Raw genomic sequence first — 25,929 nt, 5'->3', positions numbered from 1 at the left:
TGTCTAGGTGATTAGCTCTTCTTCCAAGAATCAAGTGTCTTCTAATTTCATGGCTACCGTCACCATCTGCAGTGATTTTGGAGCTTCCCCCTCCACCAAAAAAAAAAGTCTCTCACTGCTTCCATTGTTTCCCCATCTATTTGCCATGAAGCGATGGGACCAGATGCCATGATCTTAGTTTTCTAAATGTTGAGTTTTAAGCCAACTTTTTCACTCTCCTCTTTCACTTCCATCAAGAAGCTCTTTAGTTCTTCTGCATTTTCTGCTGCTAAAAATTCTATAGTGCACAACAAACTCTTACATCTCAAAATATTGATATTGCCATGACTGGGAAACCATGTTTTAGATGATCAAATTAGTCTTTTTTATATATTATGCTTTTTAACTCAAAATGCAACTTAAGTTCAATGTAGATTCAACAGTCAACCTAATTTTACATCAAAACCTGAGCCTCAGATGCTTCTGAGGGAGTTAAGATGAATACATCAAAGAAGAAAAAGAAATGAACAAAGCCAGGAAACAAAATTTACCCACAGGATGAAGAGCAGAAGATAGAGCTGAGGGGAGGAAAAAATATCTAGGTTTTGCCTGAACCCAGTTTTTCAGCACTGTTTTTCACATTAGTCAGAGTATGGATGAGGGTCAACTATAGGCAATGTCCTTCTAAACGTCTCTCAAAGATGTCCGAGTCATTTTTGCCACCGTGCAAATCAGAAGTCACGGCACAATGAGAAAGCATAATGTTATTTATAATGGCTCCCCAAAAGTGTTCAAATTTGCTAATGTTAGGGTCTGATTTAGTCTAACAATTCAGTGTAATTTCATTTAGAGATGAACAATTCTCATTATAAAGTTACACTGTAACCTGAGAAAATTTCCTCCAAAAGAAGGAAGGAAGGGAAAAAACCAAAGCAATGAAGAAGGAGGAGGAAAGAAGGAAGGATAGGATTCTGTATAGAGATAAAAAACACCACCAAATTAAAAGAATTAAAAGAATCTGTCTACTTGATTAAGTTTTCACAAATCCTTTTAGAAAATAATCACAGGCTAGTTGTAGCAGAGACTGGGGAGGACCTCACCAGCCTCAGTACTTTTTCTTCTGGATGTACTGCTCCAGTTTCCACTGCCCAGCCTCCTTACGGTGATTCAGCCACCAGGATGTATAGAGGGCAAGTACCCCACCTCCAAGCCTAGCCCATGAAATTCTCCCATTTTCCTTCACATGCCCTCGTGTGCATGCACAGATATGTCCGACTCTTGGCAACCCCATGGACTGTAGCCCACCAGGCTGTCCATGGGATTCTCCAGGCAAGACTCCTGGGGTGGGCTGCCATTTCTTCCTCCCGGGGACCTTCCTGATCCAAGGGCCAAACCCATGTCTCCCGCATCTCCTGCACCGGCAGGAGGATTCTTCACAACTGCACCATGTGGGAAGTCCACTGTCATCCACATCTCGCTCTCAAAGTGACTCCAAGGCCTTCAGGGACAAAGTCCCTGGCTAGAAAGAATCCCCAGGGGGGTGCATGGAACAGAACACTTCTGTACTCCCCAGCGAATGCACCATGCTAAGAATGACAGGACAGTCTGCTGCCCTAACACATATGTTGTCTGCCCAGATATTTTACTTGTATTACTTTTTGCCTGGACAAGTATTTATGAAGAATGTAGTCTTACTTTTGCAAAGAGAATTAAATGTGTACAGTAACATGAACTTATTATATATCTTCAAGGAAATAAGCAAATAAAATATACAGTCTTCCCCTTCAAAAAAAAATCAAAATCAGTCAATCTGGCTTAAAATTTGTTTTAAAAAATTCAGGATAGCTGTAATTTTACCACCTTAATGAAGTAAAACTTTTACTGTACCTAAGCATCCAATTTAATTTAGCTCTGAGCTTTCTGGCAGCCAAGGCAAAAAAAAATGCATTCTGTTAATCTGTCAATCAAGCATGTACTAAGGATCTAAGACTTTGCTTGGTCCTGAGAATATACAGATCTTGGACTATACAGATGAATGAGACAGGTTCTTCACTCTCCTCACACAAGCTCTAAGTGAAAGTATGCAGTAGTAACAGTTGAGAATCAAAGACCTACTCTCTCCCTTGCTGAGCTTTCAGTACTTTTTTTGCTCTCCTCCTTCTGCCATTTATGTGCTGTTGAGTCCCATCATGCAAATGGTCTGCTTAATTAATTCAACAGAAGCTTACTATCAGGACTTCCCTGGTGGCCCAGTGGCTAAGACTCTGTACTCCCAATTCAGGGGACCTGGGTTCAATCCTTGGTCAAAGAACTAGATCCCACATGCTGCATCTGAGGGTTCGGCTGCTGCAACTAAAGATCCTGCGTGTTGCAACAAAGACCTGCTGCAGCCAAATAAATACAAAATTAAAAAAAATTTTTTAAGAGAAAAGCTTATTATCTTACAGCATTCTTCCTCATCCCTAAAGAGTATGTGTTAGCACTTCCAAAGTGAAAAGACTAACAACTTTCAACCTCTTCAACAACAAAATTTCTTTGTGTTATTTAAAATTTTTTTAAAATATATTCATTTATATTTCCTTTATCATTCAGTTCAGTTCAGTTCAGTCGCTCAGTCGTGTCCAATCCTTTGCGACCCCATGAACTGCAGCACACCAGGCCTCCCTGTCCATCACCAACTCCCGGAGTTCACCCAAACCCACTTCCATCGAGTTGGTGATGCCATCCAGCCATCTCATCCTCTGTCGTCCCCTTTTCCTCCTGCCCCCAATCCCTCCCAGCATCAGAGTCTTTTCCAATGAGTCAACTCTTCACATGAGGTGGCCAAAGTTCTGGAGTTTCAGCTTTAGCATCATTCCTTCCAAAGAACACCCAGGACTGATCTCCTTTAGAATGGACTGGTTGGATCTCCTCGCAGTGCCTTTATCATTACTGTATTGGAAATATTTTCCCTTTCAAATTCTGTTTTTAAGTAATCATTCAATTCCTGAAGATAAAACTAGAGTTGGCGCATTGATTTGTAAAATTTTCCTTAAAGCATAAAACCTTGACAGTTAAAGTAACCTGTGCAGCCATATTGCAGACAAGGCTGGATTTTTAATGGGCTTTTTGAAATACTGAAAATAACACATGAATTGGCTACTCTTGTAAACCAGGCAAAACAAGTGAGGAACCCAGGGATCAAATCATAACTGATGGAATTTCAAGTCTAAAAGATGGAAGGGAGAAAGGAAAGGAGGGAAGGAGGAAGAGAGGGAGAGAAGATGGGAGAGGTTTACAGCAGTGCACTTCTGCTGTAAAAGTTCGCCCCGATAAAGCCTGATAGAAATGCTTTACCTTTTCCCATATCCTTGATGGTGATGTGACAGTCAAATGCCGGTGACCTATTGTCACCATCCCAGAGGTGGAAGGTGAAGCTGTCTTGGTTCTTGGAGTCCATGGCCCCGGTGTGTGTATATCTCAGCAAGTTCAAATCCACTTCTTCCTGAGTGCATTTCATGCCAGGGTACAGAGGGACCCAGTCCCTCCCTATCTGAAAGATGCCAGAATTAGTCAGCTGCCCAGGTTTCCCCCTCCTCCCAAGGTGTGTTGGTGAACATCTTCCATATCCTCTGAAAACTTCCAAGATAAATGATATTTTAGAGAAACCCCAGATTCAATTATTTTGCCATTCTACCTCATATTTTCCATTGAAATAAATGTATTAAAATAATTTCAGACCTTAGGAAAAACAACTAGCTGTAAGCAAAGAATTTTTTGCAAAGTCATGCAATTCAACTGCAGTACTACTAAGAAGTATTTATCATAAGCTATCATAGCTGATTAAATATTTCAATTGATGAGAGCAGGTGGGTAATTGAGCTGTTGGAATTGATTCTTTAAAAATTAAATGTGTTTCACTTGGGATTTCCTTTTTTCTTTTTAGATCATATCATTGTTCAACTAATAAAACCTGTATTTCAAACCAGTTTGTCACTGGAGTTATCTGAAGTAGATAAAACACAAATAGGATGGGTGTATTTACTGTCCCTATGTTTTTCAGGTTTCCTAAAGACCAAAGAAAATGATGAAAATTTCTATTATTCCCTACATTCATATCCTGAGTCAGTACAAAAATAACTACAAATATCATATATATATTGTTAATTATACTCTTCTAAAAATAACCCAGCATTAGTAAAGCATATTTTCTATACAGAACTCAGTGCAGAAATTGTGGCATTTTCAATGAAAAGAGGTCTTTATGCTGAGGGAGAACTAACAACTGAGAGTATTAGAAAATACAGTAATAATAAATCTGTCTCTGATTAGTAATTCTGTTGTTATTCTCTTAAGATGTATAGCTTTCCCTAAGAGTGGCTTGTAAAAGTCATCTGACATAATTCAAGAAAAATGTCATCTTAAAAATTTATTGTATGATATCATCAAGTGCTTTTCCTATGTTTTAAGAGACTATAACAAAAATTTCAACATTTGTTTTTTATTTCCTTTGACACATTATTTCACATGCCCGCCTCTTCCCCTCACCGTGTTACCACTTCCTTTTGTCACTCTATTTGATAAAGTTCCCTCCTCTTTAATGTTTATGCCCAGCTGATGTTTACACATAGGTATGCTCTGCCCCAGTTCTCACTGGGTGAAAGTTAATTATATTCTAATAATTAAGTTCATTGTTTGTTTGCATTGTAAGGTCTATTTGAAAATTTAATTTTTAAAGCAGACACTCTTTCAGGTTTTAAACCAGACAGCCTGTAATCTATTTAACTTTTTTCTTTATAGTCTTTTCCCAGAAGAAGATACATTTTGCTTTCCCTCATCTCCATCTAATTCCCTACTTGCATTCCCAAGTGTGAGCTTTGACTTGACAAAATCCATCTGCAAGCCCCCAAAGAGGAAGAAAATAAGAGTTGGACTCAAGGTGGGTAAAATGCAAGAAAGTCAACAAGAAAACAAAGATGTATGAGAAAGTCCAAGAGGCCAGGTCCCTGGTCTTGGAGAGACTTGGAGAACCCCTAGGGAGCTGGGAGAGAACTCTATGGTGCCATATTGGGAACCTGGACCCATCTGGATTTTTACATAACCAAAAACACTTTCACTCCCATGCCACCCAAATGTGTGAGCTCTCACTGCATTTCTGCTTCATTACTCTCTGAAATGAAATAAGGCCACAGCTGCACCTCAGTTTAATCAGTGATTTCTCTTCACTTCGATTCTCTATGGTGCCCACAATCTAAGACAATCAAGCTGTTACCCACAGAATAAATCCTTGCTGCTATTCTCAGGCTGTGTCTACATTTTATTAAAAGTTAAGCATTCAAACAGTCACATAGACATTTTGATGAGTTACTTGAGTGACCTTCTCAAGTGACAGATCTGTGATTTGTATTGAGTTGATCCTTGGGCATCACGTACAAAGTCTGAACTAGTCTGGTGAGCACCATTTGTTAAAGGACTATCTTTTCTCCACTGCTTGGTCAAAATCAGTTTGCCATACTTGTGTGGGTCTATTTCTGAACTCTCAGAAATAGAGATTTCTGATTCCCTGGTGGCTCAGACGGTAAAGAGTCTGGGAGTGTGGGAGACCGAGTTCAATCCCTGGGTCGCAAAGATCCCCTGGAGAAGGAAATGGTACCCACTCCAGTATTCTTGACTGGAGAATTCCATGGATGGAGGAGCCTGGCAGGCTACATGTAGGTCATAGGGTCACAAACAGTTGGACACAACTGAGCGACTTCACTTTTACTTTCATTCTGTTCCATTGATCTATTTGTTTCTTCCTGTACCAAACATACACTTTCTGGGTTACTATAGGTATAAAGTCAATCTTGAAGTCAGTTAGTATCAGTCCTTCAATCTCATTCTTCTATATTGTGTTAGCTATTCTGGATATTTTGCCTCTCCAGATAAGCTTTAGAATCAGTTTGTTGATATTCACAAGTGCTCTAAAAAATAAAGCCTATTTTTTAAAATAAAAATCTGATGGAAATAAAGATATCTCAAAGTATGCCTGATTCTCATCAGAAACTAGACAACTTGCTTTCCCCAGTAACTTCCTATCCTCCAATTTAGGTACAATCCTAAGGAGAAATGAGCAATGAAAAACCTTGATTTTGGTTGAATTTACCCTGAAATGAGTTAGTAAATTTAGAATAGTGTGAGTTCCCTCCAAAGCAGTAAAATTAAAATTTCTACTTTGGGGCAAAACATGATTATGACAGAATACATTCAGTTATGCAAATCTGTGCATTGAAAAAATTTAAACCTGTTACAGTCAATCTGAAAAATAAAAAAAGGCGACCAACCTTAAGTTGAAGTTGCCCATTTTGGGGAAGTCTTTCAAATAAATAGTAAATCTTCTCCCTGGGTGAGTCTTCATCTATGGCTGAGAGAACAGCACTAGAAATAATATGAGTTTCACCCATATTCATTGTAATTTCAGCCTTCCTGTAAAAAAGAAGACATTGGGGTTGATACCGAAACAGAAGACACTGCTTTAAAAGGGGACACTCATAATGACTATTACAGTGCTCAACCTTCAAAAATTAGGGGATGATTTTCAGTCTCCAAAGTACTAAAAATGATGAGTCAGTCTTGTGAAACAAGCTTTCATTTCACCTTACCTGTGAAACTCCTGAAAATATTTAGCCAGGACTGATGAGTATGGCATGAGCTAATTACCTACTCCTGTTTACATGTATAGAACTTTATAATTTTATATTAAAACATTTTATAAACTGATATTTTTCCAAAATTTTGTTTGGTATGAATACAACAACAGCTCCATGAAGTAAGTGGGCTAGGTATTCTCCTAATTTTACAGACAGAAACTTAAAAAGATGAAATGACTTACTCACAGGTATTCTGGTACCTTTTATGATAGACCATTATGAATTTGGTGATATTTAGGCAATCTGTAGCCCTCTACATTACTCTTTCTCCTTGATAATCTTCTGGGTAACTAGCATTGTTTTCACAGCAGTTCATCTTTTCCAAGTGCCACAGCTGCCTGGTCAACTCCTGGCATCTTGAAGAGAAAGCTGGGCAGGGAGCAGCTGTTACTTCTACCATAGAAACCGCTGCTGTGGTTTCATGTGTCCTGTAAATGGTGACCGCCTTCACAGCCAATATTGCCATTTTCCCTGGTCTCACCAAAGTAAAGAAGGGATTTCTTTCCACCTGTTGTTTTTTGCTCTTGGTTTTGGTCATCACACAAGAACTAACTGTGACACTTTGTTTCTGAGAAAAACTGGGAAGTTTCCTTGGAATTGAGATCAAGGACATTTTTGTAGCAAAAGGACCATTCTCAACAGCTTTCCAGTCCTCTGCTGAGAAGTCAAAGCCCAAACACCTCAATTCTAACCTTACTAGGTTTCTCTTGCCTCCTTGGAACTGACATCTTCCCTGGTAGTAGGAGGCCACTTTTGCTCTCCTCTTTACAAGAGACTATAATACCATTGAGGTAGGAGATAGATAGGCCCCTGGGCTGAACAGCTGCTGTTTGTCAAGTGGAGTAAAATTGCAGCTTTGTTCTCACCCAGACACTCCAAGGGCAAAGCTAGTGGCAGAAGCTGAGCACTGCTGAAGTAAACAGACAAGAGGACCAATCCCGAGGTCAAGGAAAACTTCTCTGTCTGCACAAACGCAGGAAGACTCCTTGGTGGTCAAAAGTCAGGGGGTGCCACCTGTGTGAACATGTACCCACAAGCGTCTGAAGTGGAATCCATCTTAGTAAAAAGGTGCGCACACATGTTGGGGAGAATCCTTGAACAGGTCACATATGGGAAAAGAAACAAGATAATTGGCCAAAGGTAAACAAAGATCTGGAAGTACTGTACTACGTAAGTGATTTAAATCACCTCTTTACTGCACTCCTCCTCATTAGGGTGGACACACACTCTTTCTCTCCAGGTGTGTATTTCTGCCTTGCTTCACTCTTAAACACAAAACGATTCTCTATGTGCTCTCCCATATGCTATGCTGTGTCTCTGATAATAAACTTTGTACCTGTTTTTACAGTTTTGGCCTCCTTGAGAAATGCATTTTTCAATGAGGATAAGAGCCAGAGTCACTTTGCTTCTAGCCCCTAGACCCTTGTTGTCTAGTGGCAAGGATTCTTCATTTTCATCCAGGCTACCCAGGTTCAGTTCTGGGGCAAGGGACTAAGATCTTTCTTCAGGAACACTCATTGCTGTCTCTCCAAGATCAACATCATTCTAGGAGGCTAGAATGCTGGTTTGGGACTTATGGAGATTAGTGGTGATTTTATTTATTTATTTTTGGCCTCATGTCTTGTGGGTCTTAGTTCCCTGACCAGGTATTGAATTCCAGCCTCTGGCAGTGAGTGCATGGAGTCCTAACCATTGGACCACCAGGGAATTCCCAGTGGTGTTTTTAATAGAAATAGATGAACTGAAACAGGAAGCCAATACAATGAAGATGATAAGGAGTCTGGTAGAAAGAAATGGTCAGAAAATAAGGGTTCAAGAGAGAAGAAAGTGTGTCACAGTGTGTTACCTTGAAAGGGACAAAGGCTTAGTGTCGGTAATTTATTTGGGAAGTGACCTCAGGAACAAGTGAGAGGGAGGGGAGGAGGAGAGGGCGACAACATAGCAGTCAAGATTGCTACGGGACTCAGTCCTACTGGGGATCTGTTGAAGAGCCACGTCAAACATGCCACAAATTTTAGCTCTGAGGGATGGGAGGCTGGGACCCTTACATTATCTACTACCTCTCATAGGTGGAGAACGCCCTCAGAGTGTTTTCCTCTGTGCCAGGACAGGGGCTGAGTGAGCCACTGCTGCCTGGAGGCAGAAAAGCAGAGCACTGCAGGTACTTCAGTAGGGTATGGACAGGTGTAGGGCATATTCCATCACTAGAATCAAATGTAGGCTAAGGGGGTTTAACCCCATGAGCCAAACCACCTACTATAGCATTTAAAAAGAACACCAAAGAAATGGTGTCAAATGCACTAACAAGGTCCAGCCAGGTGAGAAAAGCCATTAGATTTGGAGACAATGGGCAGAAATGGAAGAAGCAAGCACAAGCTATTTCTTCAAACAGTTTGGCACTGGAATGAACGGGGACTGGGCCATCATTGCAGTCTAAAATGAAGATACCTGCTAGCAATAATGATAATAACTGACACAAGAACTTACTATGTACTAACCAGTCTTTCAAATACTTTTACATATTTTAATTCATTGAACCCCTTCAATAACCACATGAAAAGGATACTGTTATTACCCTCATTTACAAAGAGGTTGACAAAGAGGTAGCAAGAGGTTAAGTAATATATTCAATATCAAATCAGGGCTTCCCTGATGGCTTAAATGGTAAAGAATCTGGCTGTAGTATGGGAGACCTGAGCTTGATCACTGGGTCAGGAAGATCCCCTGGAGATGAGAATGGCTACCCACTCCAGTATTCTTGCCTGGGGAATTCCATGAACAGAGGATCCTGGTGGGCTACAGGCCATAGAGTCACAAAGAGTTGAACATGACTGAAGGGCTAGAACTTTCACATTCTTTTACCCCCAAGATCACACTACCCGTAAGCGGCTGAATCAAGACAGTTTGGCTCCAGAATTTGCTCCCTTCACTATTAACTATATCCCTGTGTCTTGTTAGCAGAAGGAATGAAAAGGGAAGGGATGGAAGATGCAGTTGAGAAAAAATAATGGAGCATGTTCTGAGAGAAGGCAAGAGGCAATATGCTCAAGGACACATATGGAAGGGAAAAGAACAGAAGGGAAAAAAGGAGATTTCAAAGCAGAGCTGAAGGAACTTTGGTGATTCTGTAGATGAAGCTATGCCGGGATGTTTAACGGCAAGAACGTAGCAAGAAATAGTAAGTCAGATAAGACTGAATGAGTGCCTTACGTCATTTTACTTTTCTGGTCTCAGTTATCTTAGTGAAGAAAACAATAGCTACTTCACACAATTTTGGTGGGGATTTAAATAAATATATATGAACAAATCCAGCACACTGTTGTATAGAAAGCATTTAATAAACATCATTTTTCACCTCTCTCCCTCTTTCTTAGATAAAGTGAGGTCATCAGAAAGGAGGCTCTTTACTACCAAAATATCTTTCAAATTTTCAATTTTATAAATCAAGATTATACTAATCCAACATTCCAGCAAGAAAATAAGGAAATAGTATGTGTATTGCTGATTTATTCTGCTATAGAGTAGAAAGTAGTCTTAGTCACTCAGTCATATTTGACTCTCTGTGATCCCATGGACTGTAGACCGCCAGGCTCCTCTGTCCATGGTATTCTCCAGTTAAGAATATTGGAGTGGGTAGTCATTCCCTTCTCCAAGGGATCTTCCCAACCCAGGAATCAAACCTGGGTGTCCTGTAGGCAGATTCTTTACCATCTGAGCCACCAGGGAACACAACAGTGTAAAGGAACTATAATCCAGTAAAAATAAATGTAAACAAATAATTATTCCTTAAACAAGGAAAAACATTTCAAAAGATCCCACTGCTGGGCATACACACTGAGGAAACCAGAATTGAAAGAGACACATGTACCCCAATGTTCATCGCAGCACTGTTTATAATAGCCAGGACATGGAAACAACCTAGATGTCCATCAGCAGATGAATGGATAAGAAAGCTGTGGTACATATACACAATGGAGTATTACTCAGCCGTTAAAAAGAATACATTTGAATCAGTTCTAATGAGATGGATGAAACTAGAGCCCATTATACAGAGTGAAGTAAGCCAGAAAGAAAAACACCAATACAGTATACTAACACATATATATGGAATTTAGAAAGATGGCAATGATGACCCTGTATGCAGGACAGCAAAAAAGACACAGACGTATATAGCAGACTTTTGGACTCAGAGGGAGAGGGTGAGATGATTTGGGAGAATGGCATTGAAACATGTATAATATCATGTAAGACTCGAATTGCCAGTCTATGTCCGATGCAGGATATGGCACGCTTGGGGCTGGTACACGGGGATGACCCAGAGAGATGTTGTGGGGAGGGGAGTGGGAAGGGGGTTCATGTTTGGGAACGCATGTACACCCATGGTGGATTCATGTCAATGTATGGCAAAACCAATACAGAATTGTAAAGTAAAATAAAAAATTTAAAAAAAATAAAGAAAAATTTTAAAAAAGTAAATAAAATATTCTTTAAGAATCAGTCAAAAAAAAAAAACTAAAATACTTTTGAAACAATTAAAATAAATACATTGTTGTTGTTTAGTCAAAAAAAAAAAAAGAAAGAAAGATGAGTTATAAGCCCGGAAATCAACATGATTTGAAAAAATTTTTAATTTTTATAAATATACAAATCCTAAGGACATACACACAAAAATTTCCTGTTGAATACGCTTAGCCAATCTGATGTCTGAGATGCAACTCTCCAAAAAATTATCTCCAGCATTTCCCATAATGGTTTCCAAGGACCTCAGAGGCCATAAGGAAACAGCAAGATAAGGAAGGGATTTGTTTCTTTTCTGTAAAGTGGAGGAGATCTTGGGAGTTTACACATTTTCAAGAAGTTGTTCACTTCCTAATAAAAACTTAGACTGTCTACTCAATGCCCATCATGCTACACCACTGACATGGTCAAAGAGGTACCTAGAAGCACACAACTCCCTCGATCTAGGACCTTAGAAGAGTTGAGCTTCCTAAAGTTTTGACCTTGGACTGTTCTCTACAGTTGCCAATGATAACAGAAATGGCTGGAACTAAAGAAATATAACTGATGAAGATTCTGTAGCTATGATTAAACTGATCAGCTCCTGAGAAAGTTTGCAATGAATAATATCAGTACAGAATTTTTAAAAGGTGATCATCTTGACCTCAGGTGGCAACAGGGTATTGATCCCTAGGGAGCACAGAAGAGGACTGGAGGACAATGAAATATGAAAATGAAAAAAATCACGGCAATATATTTCACTCAGCCACTCTTAGCTCAAAGATTAACCAGATCCACAGTAAGGACTGTCTTCAGTTGTATGATCACATTTTAGTCGAATTTATTTATTAATTACTCTCTGGTTTGTGTGTACATGTATACGTGCATGTGCTTAAATATTTAGTACACTGTTCATTCCGTATTGTATGTATGGTCATTTTGAATTACTGACAACTAAATAGAACTTTTAGAGGAAAACTAAATAATTAAAAGGCTAATTTGAGAAATTTTAAGGAGGAGTTATGTTAACTAACATTTGCACTGAAGGTTCTAGGTGCTTAAGTCCATGGGAAAGTTGCAACAGGCAGGAGTTGTTAAAGACTTCTCTCTGGAGGAAAAACATTACACTTGCATCTAGTATTCCAGGCCTTAGAAATTCATACAGAATCTCAAATGGACTCTTTTCAGGTAACTTACTTGCTCAGCATTGGTTTCTCATCATTAACTGGGGTGACCTCTACAAAGATGGTTTTAAGTATCTTATGTTTCCCGTCTGACACCTGGATTGTAAAGTCATCAGCAAGACTCTCTGAATCATCATGCACGTACATCAACCTCATTCCTGGACAAAGGGAAAAAAGAAAAAGTAAATCTTTCTTATGATTAAACCATTTCAAAATCCGTCATAAATAATTTGTTTTAATTTCCAAGGCATTGCTATTAGCATGAGCTCATTAATCAGCACAATAAGGTAAAATCAAATTATTTTATAAAGTAAGAGTACCCTCCTAATTCATTAAAAGTTCCTATTTAAATAAGTTAGTATTTGATAAAGGTCTTACTTAAAGTCATGGAGAAAAAATATATTATTCAATAAACTGAAAGAGAACAATGGTGACAGGGTATTTAAATGAAACAAAAAATTAGTTCATTACTTACAGGAATTTGTATTTAGATCCCTACCTCAAGCCAACAATCAAAAATAAATTTTAGGTGAATCAAAATTTAAGTAAAAAACTATTTTTAAAGCCTATATATGGAACTTTCATATGTAGCTGGTAGAAAAGTAAAATGCTGCAGCTACTTTTGGAAAACAGTTGGACAGAGTTTTAGGTTTGATCCCTCGGTCAGGAAGGTCCCCTGGAGAAGGAAACAGCAATACACTCCAGTATTCTTGCCTGAAAAATCACATGGATAGAGGAGCCTGGCAGGCTACACTTCATAGGGTCACAAAAAGCTGGATACATCTGAGCACATGAGCAAATGGGATAAGATCAATTTTTCAAAAAGAGTAATGAAAAAAATCCTTTAGTCTGCTATTTCAATCTGTCATTTCCTTAAAGAGCAAATTATCACCTCAGAGAATAATGAATGATTATAGGTTGTTCTATATTTGTTTCAAATGTGGAAGTTTTGACAGACAAATCTCTTCAAATTTAGTTCCATAATCTTGATTGTTTTAAAAAGGAATTTTTTATTGTGTGATTAAAACCTTGGGGTAAAATACCAAAATTCACAAATATTATTTTGCTGATACTCTTAAGGTGAAAGAAAAGATATTATTTCTTTTTCAGTTACCCACTGTGTCTAGCTGAGACTTCATGTTCTGCATTAATCCAGAGCCCAGGGAAAACCCTTGAGGGATAAATGAATACAAGCGAAGGCCATTTCTTCAATTCCTCTTTCTGTGATTTATTACTGTCTTTTCTGGGATAAATTATTAAATCAATAACAACAAACAAATTGAAATGAAACATGATATACCATTCTTGAGAAGTTCCATGGAAAAGTTGTAGACAAGTTCATGCTTCTGACCAGGGTTGGCTGATTGCTTATATTGAAAAAAGTTTCTGCTAAATGCCCTGTTGATGAGGAGGCCATGACGCGGTTTGTGAGTGATACTGAACAGCAAGGGGTTCTTGGGAATGTCCCGGTCAGTAGCACTGATGATGGAAGAATCCAGCTCTCTCATCTGACCCTCACACACCTAAACAAACACAAGAGAAGTCAGCTGCATGTGAAATGAAACCTTTCTTTTGGCAAAAAGCTCAAAAAATAATTTTAAAATATCCTATAATAATTTTAAGAGATCCTCACAAATTTTCCATGAGGTTTGTGTGTAATGAGTCCTGAAAAGAAATTGCTAGTTTAACATGACCTTAGAAGACAATAAGACAATCTACTCATCTTTCTCATGTGTTTTTCTAAAGATTTCAAAGCACTTTATCCATTTCCATGAAGGACTAAGGATATATATAAACATATATATATATATAAAATATATAATCTCATATATATGATTCATAATTCAAAGATCAGGGACTAAAGCAATCAAAAAGATGCTTGCCTTCTGGAAGTGACAGAGTTCAGTTGTAAAACTGGGTGTAGACCCTGGCTGTCCTAACTTGCCATTTTAACCTCTGAAACTTGCTGCTCTCACAGTTCTTTTTTCCTGCTGTACAAATGGCATAAATATCTGCTCTACACACTGGGGGATGTTAGGTGTTTTTAATTTTTGTCATTGCAGCAAACACTACTGTATCTCAATTACAGTCAACCACAGTTGAGAGGATGCTCCTGGATACACAACAGTGTATATTTTAATGCTGGGTCCCTGATCTCTTCTCTGTCCTCACACCACTAATTTGCCTGAACAACCCCCCATCCCACTTCAAGTTTCATAATCCTTTAAGCATAAAGAGAACTGAATGTTTTTCATTTCATGTAGGATCTAGTTATTTAGAAACATTTGTACCATTAACATGGTACTTGGTCATCTTCATCTTCTTTTTCTCATAACAAGGGAACAAAAATTATTTCTGCCTCCTACTGTGAAATACAGCAAGATCTAAATAATATGAGTATGGAAGTGTAGTATGTGCTTATTGAGCACGTACAGAATCACTGTAAGAATATGAATATTCTAAAGAATCAAAGTCCAAATGAGACTGTGATGGCCTGTTCATCATTAATTATAAGACAAGGAAAAAATATCTAGCACTACTAAATACAGATAAACAAGAAGTAGGAAAGGGTAGAGGAATCCGAGAATGTCTTTGTGGCTGAGTAGGCATTTTATGTTTGAAGAAGACATGGGCTTTAGACTTGTGAAGATACTCTCTCTTCAGCCTCTCTTAAGGACTTTGAAAAGAACCTTCCTACAACTACTTTCATGTACATAACAAGAATCATATCTGACATTTAGGCTAAAATTATGCTGGTTCCCTTTTATCTGGCCTACATTTTAAAAACTGAGATGGCATAATAATTTAATGCATGGTGATAGAAGTAGGGAATCATCTTTGATAGGAACTTGCATTTTTCTCCAAAAACTTTAATAAAGCAACCGAAAAAAGATGCTCTAATCATCTTTCTTTATAAAGCTCAGGACTCCTGGACTCATTGTATGGCAGCCTTTCCCATTTACAAAATGGTAAATTCATGCACAAGATGACTGGGAAATTTTATCAAAAAAATGTGAGATTCTTCTTTGCACATTCAATAATGTATTGAGATTATAAATAAAAGGTTTAGATAAATAGACATAAAACACAGAAACTCACTAGTAGACAGCTTTGAAATAGATTATAATAACTTTAAAATCTCAATTTTTTTGTGCTACAAGTTGCAGCACAACTTGATGGAAGCCCAGCTAGCTATAAAATAAATACACTTTTCCACAAGAAAGCAAAATACATATGACTATTTTAAAAAATCGCTTGAAGCTTAAAGCCAGCTCTGCCAGTAACACATGGGGCTCCATATTTGTTACTCTTCAACAGCCTCTGTAAGCAATTCACAGGGGAGAAGAAAGGCATGATTACTTTCAGAGAAGAGCAAGAGACAAATTCCCAGTGGCCTAATTATTTCAGAAACTCCAACCCTAGATAGATACAAGACAATAGAGGTAGGTATAGAAGGAGTCATTTGTAATTTCTTCTCTCTCTCATAATTACTGAAGTGCTCTCTGGAGAAATCCATGTGCCAACAGAGGAGGAATGGCAGGAACTGGCTTTTAAGTCTATTCTGAGACTTTTAAATCTCTTCCTTTTAAGTCTTATATACCATTAAGACTTGGCACAAAATTAAAATCAAATAAAGACTTTTACATTTAGAATTTGATAATTTTTAGTGAAAAATAAGGCAAAATAATGATTTCAAAGCAACTCTGATCAATGTCTGAAAAAGGATGACAGATATAACAAGACTAATATGAATGACACCTATTTAATAAGAATTTTCTAAGGAGATGGTTAGATAGCATCACCAACTCAATGGACATGAATTTAAGCAAACTCCAGGAGACAGTGGAGGACAGAGGAGCCTGGGGTGCTACAGTCCATGGGGTTGCAAAGAGTAAGACATGAGTTAGCAACTGAACAACAGCAAAATGTGCCTGACCATCATGATAGTTATAGATCACCCTAAAGGAAGATCTGATACACATTTTGCAGATGAGGAAACAAAAGCACAGAGTGAAATAACTTACCCAGAACCCTACGACTAGTAAAAAGCAACACCAAGTCCCTCATACCCCAAAGCCAGTACTCATTCATTTAATCAGAATATGTTATGAGTAAACCTGGATTAAATAACTGTATAAAAATTAGGATTGCTTAAAAAGAGTAATGTGCTTATATGAAAATATTAAAATATAGCAATCAAAGGTTTTTTGAAGTAGAAAGTAGGGTATATTAATGATCTCTGATTTGTAGGTGAAAACATACAGAAAAGTCATATACATACATACCTACATATCATTGGCATGGGACACAAATTACCTCTGTGGAAATTAACTACTAAAAACTCAACTGATGGGGAGTGACCATGCACAGCTACTGTTAAAGAGGGAAAATTTCACAGTTCACTGTGTAAGTTTCACAACATTCTAACTTGTTTAACCACATATATTTATTATTTTTTTAAGACAACAGTTGTCTCAGCAGTGATATGCTGGGCCATTTTAACTATGTCTAAATTTTTAAATAAAACTAACAAATATTATTATATAATATAATAACATTTTTAAACCGCACAAAAATAATGGTCAAAATTGTATTTTTTTCCTGTCATATATCTTTATAAACAGCTGTATAAAAAAGATGCCTGTAGTTTGAGAATTAAGAATCCTTGCTATTGTAGCACTGGTTAAGTAGCATACTATGGAATCAGAGCACCAGGGTGCAAATCCTCTACTTTTTACTTACTGCCAAGCTCTGTGATCTGGGGACACTAACTTAATCTTTTTGGTCTCATTTATTGCAGTTATTACATGGCAATAATAATGCCATCACTTTAAAAGCCTATTATGAGGATTCAATATGAACACATGTAAAGGGTTTAGAACAGGACCTACTAGCAAGTACTGCATTCTATATACAGACAACCTAATTTAAACTATGCAACTGCTATCTGTTAGCAGTTGCTATTATCATGACCATCATCATTACTATTAGAAAAATACTTATCAAGTGACTGCATTACATAACACAGGTTACTGCCCTCTTTACTCATTGACTTGATGTGTTAAGTGCGCAAAGACCAATGTAAATAGATTAGTGAAAATAAAAATTAGAAATGACAAAGAGAGACTAAAAATTCAAATATCTTTCTTACAGTAATATTCTGCACTATAAAATCAGGAGCTTCATCATTTGTAGCGTTGATTATAATGTAAAATGGTATCTCCATGGAGTGTTGCTTCCCATCAGTGACATACAACACAAACTTGTCAGCCGTTGGTTCCATCCCCAGATGCCTGGACTGCACATAGTTAATATGTAAAGCCTTCATGTCTTTCCACTGAAACGAAGCTAGAGCACACCAAAATGGAGCAGGTAAATAAACCCGTGGTGGATTCATGTCAAGGTATGGCAAAACCAATACAGTATTGTAAAGTAAAATAAAGTAAAAATAAAATTTAAAAAAAAAGAAAAGAAAATCATATTTTCCCAAGCTACTGGTCCTTAATCCTTAACCCAATAGCCTATTTCTCAGCAGAGTAAATAAGAGATCACAGCAGTTGACCTAAGGATCAGTCATCAGGGACTTCTACAATGACTATACCCATCAACATAAAAACATACCCTAAATTACAAGGAAGAATTAAAATGTGCATGGAGAACAGAAGGGCTGAAACTACTAACTAGGATGTAGGGACTCTGTGACCATCATTCACATAGTTGGAATGAATGCCAGAGACTGTCCCTTGATTAAAACCAGTGCTCCAGAGTGAGCAGTTCTTGTCATATTTGAACAAGAAAGGAACCATCTCTTTCATATAAAGGCAAATCAACAGTTCATCAATCATCTGCCTGTTGGTCGTTAAGTTGTCTCCAGCTCTTTGCAACCCCATGGGCTGTAGCCCACCAGGCTCCTCTGTCCGTGGAATTTTTCAGGCAAGAATACTGGAGTGGGTTGCCATTTTTCTCCAGGGGATCTTCCCCATCTAGAGATCGAACCCCAGTCTCCTGCATGGCAGGCAGATTCTTTACCATCTGAGCCACCAGGATGGTAGTCTATTGTCAGCCTACTTGACTGCATAGCAAGCAACTGGCAGGAATGAGTGAAATTAACTGACCTGCTATTATGGTATTCTGATATTGACTTAAATCAAAAGATAAAAATGCTCTGTGTTGCATATTAAGTCACAGGTGGTGGTTTAGTCGCTAAGTCATGTCTGACTCTTGCAACCCCATGGGCTGTAGTCTGCCAGGCTCCTCTGTCCATGGGATTTTCTAGGCAAGAATACTGGAGTGGGTTGCCATGCCCTCCTCCAGGGGATCTTCCTGACCCAGGGACTGAATTCCAGTCTCCTGCATTGCAGGCGGATTCTTTACCAACTGAGCTAACTAAGGCCCCCACCCTAAGTCACAGGAGAAACTGCAATTAATGCAATTCATCTTTAATGCATTAATCTTTCTTCCAACTCCATTGAGACATAATTCACGTATCACTGTGTGAGTTTAAGGTGTAAGACATGTTGATTTGATACAAGCATGTATGTCTTCTCTGAAAAAAGGTCTATTCAAGTCCTCTGCTCATTTTTTAATCAGATTGTTTAGCTTTTTGTATTGAGTTGTATGAGTAATTTATAGATTTTAGATTTTATCTCCTAACAGCTATGTGGTATGTAGATACTTTCTCCCATTCTAAAGATATTCTTTTCATTATATTGATTGTTTCTCTTCCTCTGCAGAAGTATTTTAATATAGTCCCACTTCTTGATATTTTGCTTTTCTACCTTTGTTTTGGTGTCACATTAAAAAAATCATCACCAGACCCACATTAGGGAACTTACTGCCTATGTTTTCTTCTAGCAGCTTTATCATTTCATGTCTCATATACAAGACCTTAATCCATTTTGAGCTATTAAATTCTGTGTTGTAAGATAATAGTCCAGTTTCATTCTTTTGAATGTGTCTGTCCATTTTTCCCAACATCACTTCTTAAAGAATGCTTTGCCCATTGTATTTTCTTGGTTCCTTCATTAAAAATTAATTGACCATATATGTATGGCTTTATTTCTGGGCTCACTATTCTGTTATGTTGATCTACGTGTTTGTTATTTTTTTCTGCTTTGATTATGATAGCTTTGCAATAATCATTTGAAATTAGCAGGTATGATGCTTCCAACTTTGCTCTTTTTTTCTCAAGATTTCTTTGGCTATCTGAGGTCTTTTGTGGTTCCCTACAAATGTTAGGATTATCTGTTCTATTTCTGTTAAAAAAAAAAAAAGTCATTGGAATTTTGATAGGGACTGCACTGAATCTACAGATAGCTTTGGGCAGTAAGGACATTTTAGCTATATTTACACTTTCAGCCCATCAACACGCGATGTCTTTCCATTTGTTTGTGTCCTTTTCAATTTCTTTCACCAAGACACCAATTCTATGTCTTATAGTTGGTACATAAATTTTTCCCTACCCTGGTTAAAATTACTCCTATATATTTTACTGTTTTTTATACTATTATAAATGAGATTGCTTTCTCTTCTTCTTCTTCAGAAAGTTTATTGTCTATGTATAGGAATACAACTGAGTTTTATATGTTGATTTTTTACCCTGAAACTATGGAATCTGTTCATTAGTTCTAATGGTTTCTGGTGAAGTCATTAGGAATTTCTATATATATATACAATATCACATCATCAGCAAATAGAAACATTTTACTTCTTCCTTTCTGATTTTCTTCTTGATCTCCTTCTCTGGCTATGATTTTTCAGTACTATATTGAATAGGAGTGATGCAGGTGGGAAATTCTGTCTTGTTCCTGTTCTTAGAGGGAAATTTTTCAAACTTTCGCTGTTAAGTCTAGCTAAAAGTTTGCCACTTTCCTTTATCTTTAAAGAAAAATCAACTCAGTTTCGTTAACTTTCCCCATTGTTTATCTGTTCTTTATTTGTTTCTGCTCTGGTCTTTATTATATCCTTCCTTCTGCTAAATATGGGCCTAATTTGTTCTTGCTTTTCTAGTTATAGGTTATTTACTTTTTTAATGCAGCATTTATTGTTATAAAACTTTCCTCTTAGCACTGTTTTTGCTGCATTCCATATATTTTGCTGTGTTTTGTTTCTATTTTTATTTGATATTTTTAAGTTTCTTTCTTATATTTAGTCTTCGATCCATTGGTTATTCAGGAATGTGTTAATTTTCACATATTTGGGAACTTTTTAGTTATCTCTAGTTATTGACTTTAACTTCATGGCATTGTGGTTAAAAAAAAAAGATACTTGGTACAATTTTGATCTTTTTAAATTGTTAAGACTTCCTTAGTGACTCATCATATGATCTATCCCAGAGACTGTTTCCTGTGCATTTGAGAAGAATGTGCATTCTACTTTTGTTGAATGGAATATATGTATGTCTGTTGGATTCATCTGGTTTAATATATAGTTCAAGTCTAATGTTTTCTTACTGATTTTCCACCCAAATGATTCATCCATTGTTGAAAATGGGACACTGAAGTCCCTACTATTATTGTATTGTTGAGTATTACCCTTTTCAGATCTATTATAGTCTAGTGAAGTCACTCAGTCGTGTCCGACTCTTTGCAACCCCGTGGACTGTAGCCTACCAGGCTTCTCCGTCCATGGGATACTCCAGGCAAGAATACTGGAGTGGGTTACCATTTCCTTCTCCAGGGGATCTTCCTGACCCAGGGATCAAACCCAGGTCTCCCACATTGGAGGCAGACGCTTTAACCTCTGAGCCACCAGGGAAGCCCTTTTCAGTTCTATTAGTATTTGCTTAATATATTTAAGTGTTTCAATATTGTATACAGATACATTTACCACTATTATATCCTCTCAATGATTTAACACTTTATCATTATATAATGACCTTCCTTGTGTCTTGTTATACTTTTGACTTAAGAGACTATTTTGTCTAGTTTATGTATATCTACCCTTGCTCTCTTTTGGTTTCCATTTGCAAGCAATGTCTTTTATCATCCCTTCATTTTAAGCCTGTGTCTGTCCTTGAAGCTGAAGTGAGTTTCTTGTAGGCAGCGTTGAGTGGTGTCTTGTTTTTCCTATTCATTCTACTAACACAACTAATTGTAAACCCGGCTTCTCTTGTATTTAAAATGGATATGCCCCAAAAGGTGCTTACAGAATAATTTACTTCTGAAGTGTTGCCTTTGAATGATTTTGGTTTTGGCATTTGTTTTTGCTTTGGTTGTTTTCAAGTGAAACAGCAGAGCTATTCAAGTTTCTGAGACACACTTTGGTTTTAAAGTTAATGTCATTATCTTCAATATTTCCATGATATATTTCCTACTCTTTTCTGCCTGTATCTTTTAAAAGTGTTAAAAGAAACTGTGAGAATAAGACTGTGAGTTTCACCAGATTTATTATGTCACAGTATTCTGTGTTGCTATTGGGGCCTTTTTTTTTTTTTTAAACTTTACAATATTGTATTGGTTTTGCCATACATCGACTTGAATCCACCGTGAGTGTACACGTGTTCCCCATCATGAACCCACCTCCCACCTCCCTCCCCATCCCATCCCTCTGGGTCATCCCAGTGCACCAGCCCCAAGCACCCTGTATCATGCACTGAACCTGGACTGGCGATTCATTTCACATATGATAATTTACATGTTTCAATGCCATTCTCCCATATCATCCTGCCCTCGCCCTCTCCCACAGAGTCTAAAAGACTGTTCTATACATCTGTGTCTCTTTTGCTGTCTCGCATACAGTGTTATCAGTACCTTCTTTCTAAATTCCATATATATGAGTTAGTATACTGTACTGGTGTTTTTCTTTCTGGCTTACTTCACTCTGTACAATAGGCTCCAGTTTCATCCACCTTATTAGAAGTGATTCAAATGTATTCTTTTTAATGGCTGAGTAATATTCCATTGTGTATATGTTCCACAGCTTTCTTATCCATTCATCTGCTGATGGACATCTAGGTTGCTTCCATGTCCTGGCTATTATAAACAGTCCTGTGATGAACACTGGGGTACACGTGTCTCTTTCCATTCTGGTTTCCTCGGTGTGTATGCCCAGCAGTGGGATTGCTGGGTCATAAGGCAGTTCTATTTCCAGTTTTTTAAGGAATCTCCATACTGTTCTCCATAGTGGCTGTCCTAGTTTGCATTCCCACCAACAGTGTAAGAGGGTTCCCTTTTCTCCACACCCTCTCCAGCATTTATTGCTTGTAGACTTTTGGATAGCAGCCATTCTGACTGGTGTGAAATGGTATCTCACTGTGGTTTTGATTTGCATTTCTCTGATAATGAGTGATGTTGAGCATTTTTTCGTGTGTTTGTTAGCCATCTGTATGTCTTCTTTGGAGAAATGTCTGTTTAGTTCTTTGGCCCACTTTTTGATTGGGTCATTTATTTTTCTGGAATTGAGCTGCAGGAGTTGCTTGTATATTTTTGAGATTAATTCTTTGTCTGTTCTTCATTTGCTATTATTTTCACTATGGGGGCCTTTTAAAACATTATTTCTTCAATATTTATCCTTACATTTTCCATAAGTGTAATTTCCATTTATTTTGAAGTAAACTCCCATACATGCGAAATTTTAAATGAAAAATTAGAATGAAAAACAATAGTATTTGAAAGTATCAGTGATAATAATAATTCCTCAAGTGTAGTACTTTGAACATTTTTTAAGTCCTAACCCAGTTATTAAACATAACCTAGTCTCAAACAAAGGCTGATTATTGCTGGACATAAAACCATGACTTACCTATGCTGATGCCCATATTGCTCTTTTCAAAACCTGCAGAAGGGAGTGTGTTTTCAAGGTAGCCAAACTGGGGAGGAGAAACCAAAACAAATTCCAAGTCATCTGCTGCAGTGTCAGGATCAGTGGCAGACAAATGGTTAACAGTAAGGGCTGCTGAGAAACCCTCATCTACAATGAATATGGTACCTGCGTGCAAATAATAACACAATTATGACTTACTGTGAAATCCTCTAATCAGAATAGTGAGGACAAAAGGGAGTGATTGAAATTCCAATTCAGAGATGTCTCCTATACACAAATGTACTTCCATGGGAGATGTTCATTTCCTTTAGCATAATTCTCCTTATGGTGAAAATATTCAGGGGTAATGGGTAGAATTTAATTTGACTTATGGAATTATATTTTTTCTTGTCTAAGAAAGCCAGACTATTACAGAAAGATAGAAGAAATACTAAATGCTCCAGTACAGCCCTTTAGTCATTCTCAAGGAACTCTGATTTCCCCTGTGTCTCTATAGAAGTGACAAATGAAAATAAGAATTGCCAAAATGTTTTAATGATAAGCCACTGAATGTGGTTTATATACTCCTCAAGATCAGTTGTTACCTCTGTTTGTCAGAGCGTTAATTGCCTGAGAACTATTATGAATTGCTCATAACGAGCATTTTTTTTATGCCGTAGTGCTTAATTATTCTGTGGGGATAATGCTTGCTTTCCAGAACACTGCTTGGGAGACAGTTTGCAAATTACAATAACATTCATACATATGCTTGCATTTCTTTTCTGAGAGTCAGAACATATACATAGTGCCTACAAAGAGATGACTTCCTAAAAAGCAAATAAGGTTAAATATATATAAATAGTCCCACTGGTATATTCATTCTATTCTAATAGAAATTGTTTTGGATAAAATAAATTACTGTCTCTACCAGGTAAATGATACTTTCCCATGTGAAATAAAACCAGAGTATCTGAGGATTACAATGTTGTCTTCATTTTAAAACACACACACACACACACACACACACACACACACACACTTGCATTCTCTCTCCATATGGATTTATCTAAATTTTTAAACAAGTTATTTCTTTTTCCCTGTAATCTTTCACAGATCTGAGGTTTCCACAAGTCTGTTTTGAGACAATTATTAGAGGCAACTTTGTATGGTGGTTTTCTATTTTGACTATAATAAAGGGCATTATTTCACTGGACCACGGGTATGACTAGGTGAGATAATAGAAACTTAAGAGAAAAAAATATGGCCACCTATGGCAACTGAAGGCGGTTGGTTGTCCACTGGATACACTGTGATGTTGAGATCATACATTGGAAAGGACTCATGAAGAGGAACAGATGGATGAGGTCCATTGTAACAGCAGCCATTCACAAAAGGACCAGCTTCTCTGTCCGAAACCACCAATGTAATGGTGTCGAAACAAGGCATCAGGCCAATCTCACCACCTGGAAGACACAACTATAGCTGAAAGATGACTTATAAAAAATGCAGACTACCAAGATCAAATTGCCTTAGACTTCCTCTACAAGCATAGAATGGCAAGGAAAGGAACTTATGTGGTTAAAATGTGAAACTCAATTTTATTACTATGAAATTAAATAGAGTCATGAAAATAATGCAGAAATGCTTGCCCATCTGTTGCCTCTGGTGCAAACCCTGCCAGCCATCTATCACCATATGGAGGGGCAAAACAGGGCTAACAAGGGTCTGACAGTTCACAAATGAACAAGAGAGACACAAAGCTGGACTCGGGATGGCTTCGCTCTTCTCCCATAATTATTAGTGTTAGGACCAACCACAGGGAAAACAGAAGGCACCCTGTCCCTCTGGTAATTGTCTTCACATTTGCATTAACCACCTTAATTGAACAACCACTCACTGCAGAAGAAGCTGAATAGGTAAAATACAAAGATAACCCACATCTTTGTCACTTGCTTCAGTATTTTCCCATTACATATAGTCAAGATGTTAGCAAAATAGCAACAGCACCTGGATAAGAAGAGACCCTAATTTTCGTCTTCTTTTTACTCTTGAGAGCTTCCATCTATGGGATTCAAAATGGTCCCAACTTAAGTCATAAGAGGAAGAAGGAAGAAAATATCAGGACTAGATACTTTATCAGTAAACAAGACAATCTATTATTGGATTACTAATGAACAGCACAGAAGTAGGAATGCTTACTATCCAAGGGGGCAGAAAAGTTATGTAGACGTGCTTTTGATAATTCTCATACATTATTCTAAAAGTATCAACAAGGAAGCAATTATGTTTGAAGTTTCGATGAGACTAGGGCATAAAAGATCAGGAGCAACTTCTCTTTTCACAAGACACATTGGTCAAATCTATAGAGCATTGTACTTGGAATTATTACACCTGTTTAAAAAAATGACACAGAATATAAAAAGGAACAAAACTGGGTCATCTGCAGAGATGTAGATGAACCTAGAATCTGTCATACAGAGTATAGTAAATCAGAAAGAAAAAAAACACATATTAATGTATATATCTCCCATGTTAGTAAGGTCATGCTTAAAATCTTGCATGCCAGGCTTCAGCATTACATGAACCAAGAACTTCCAGACATCCAAGCTGGGTTTAGAAAAGGAAGAGGAACCAGAGATCAAATTGTCAACATTCACTGGATCACAGAGAAAACAAGGGAATTCCAGAAAAACATCTACTTCTGTTTCATTGACTACACCAAAGCCTTTGACTGTGTGGATCATAACAAACTGTGGAAAGCTCTTAAAGAGATGGGAGTACCAGACCATCTTACCTGTCTCCTGAGAAACCTGTATGAGTGTCAAGAAGCAACAGTTAGAACCCTGTATGAACAACTG

General features: G+C 37.5%; 1 protein-coding gene across 2 annotated transcripts in view; it reads right to left on the bottom strand.

The window, feature by feature from the left end:
- Nucleotides 1–25,929, bottom strand: part of LOC120860263 (FRAS1-related extracellular matrix protein 1-like) — a 148,791-nt gene that overhangs the window by 54,670 nt on the left and 68,192 nt on the right. The window contains exons 16-22 of one of the 2 annotated variants that reach the window (XM_040236056.1): nucleotides 24,340–24,534; nucleotides 23,072–23,257; nucleotides 17,481–17,677; nucleotides 13,629–13,851; nucleotides 12,342–12,486; nucleotides 6,282–6,423; nucleotides 3,316–3,511 (exon numbers count right to left, since the gene is read on the bottom strand). In XM_040236056.1, the coding sequence (XP_040091990.1) occupies nucleotides 3,316–3,511; nucleotides 6,282–6,423; nucleotides 12,342–12,486; nucleotides 13,629–13,851; nucleotides 17,481–17,677; nucleotides 23,072–23,257; nucleotides 24,340–24,534 (1,284 nt within the window). Of the gene's footprint in view, nucleotides 1–3,315; nucleotides 3,514–6,281; nucleotides 6,424–12,341; nucleotides 12,487–13,628; nucleotides 13,852–17,480; nucleotides 17,678–23,071; nucleotides 23,258–24,339; nucleotides 24,535–25,929 lie in introns of those variants that run through there. The other variant, XM_040236057.1, reaches the window with a different exon arrangement.

Source organism: Oryx dammah, unplaced genomic scaffold, assembly GCF_014754425.2.
Source record: "Oryx dammah isolate SB20612 unplaced genomic scaffold, SCBI_Odam_1.1 HiC_scaffold_11050, whole genome shotgun sequence".
NCBI lineage: Eukaryota > Metazoa > Chordata > Mammalia > Artiodactyla > Bovidae > Oryx > Oryx dammah.
Note: the sequence above shows the minus strand (reverse complement) of the source record. Positions and strands in the feature narration are given on the sequence as shown.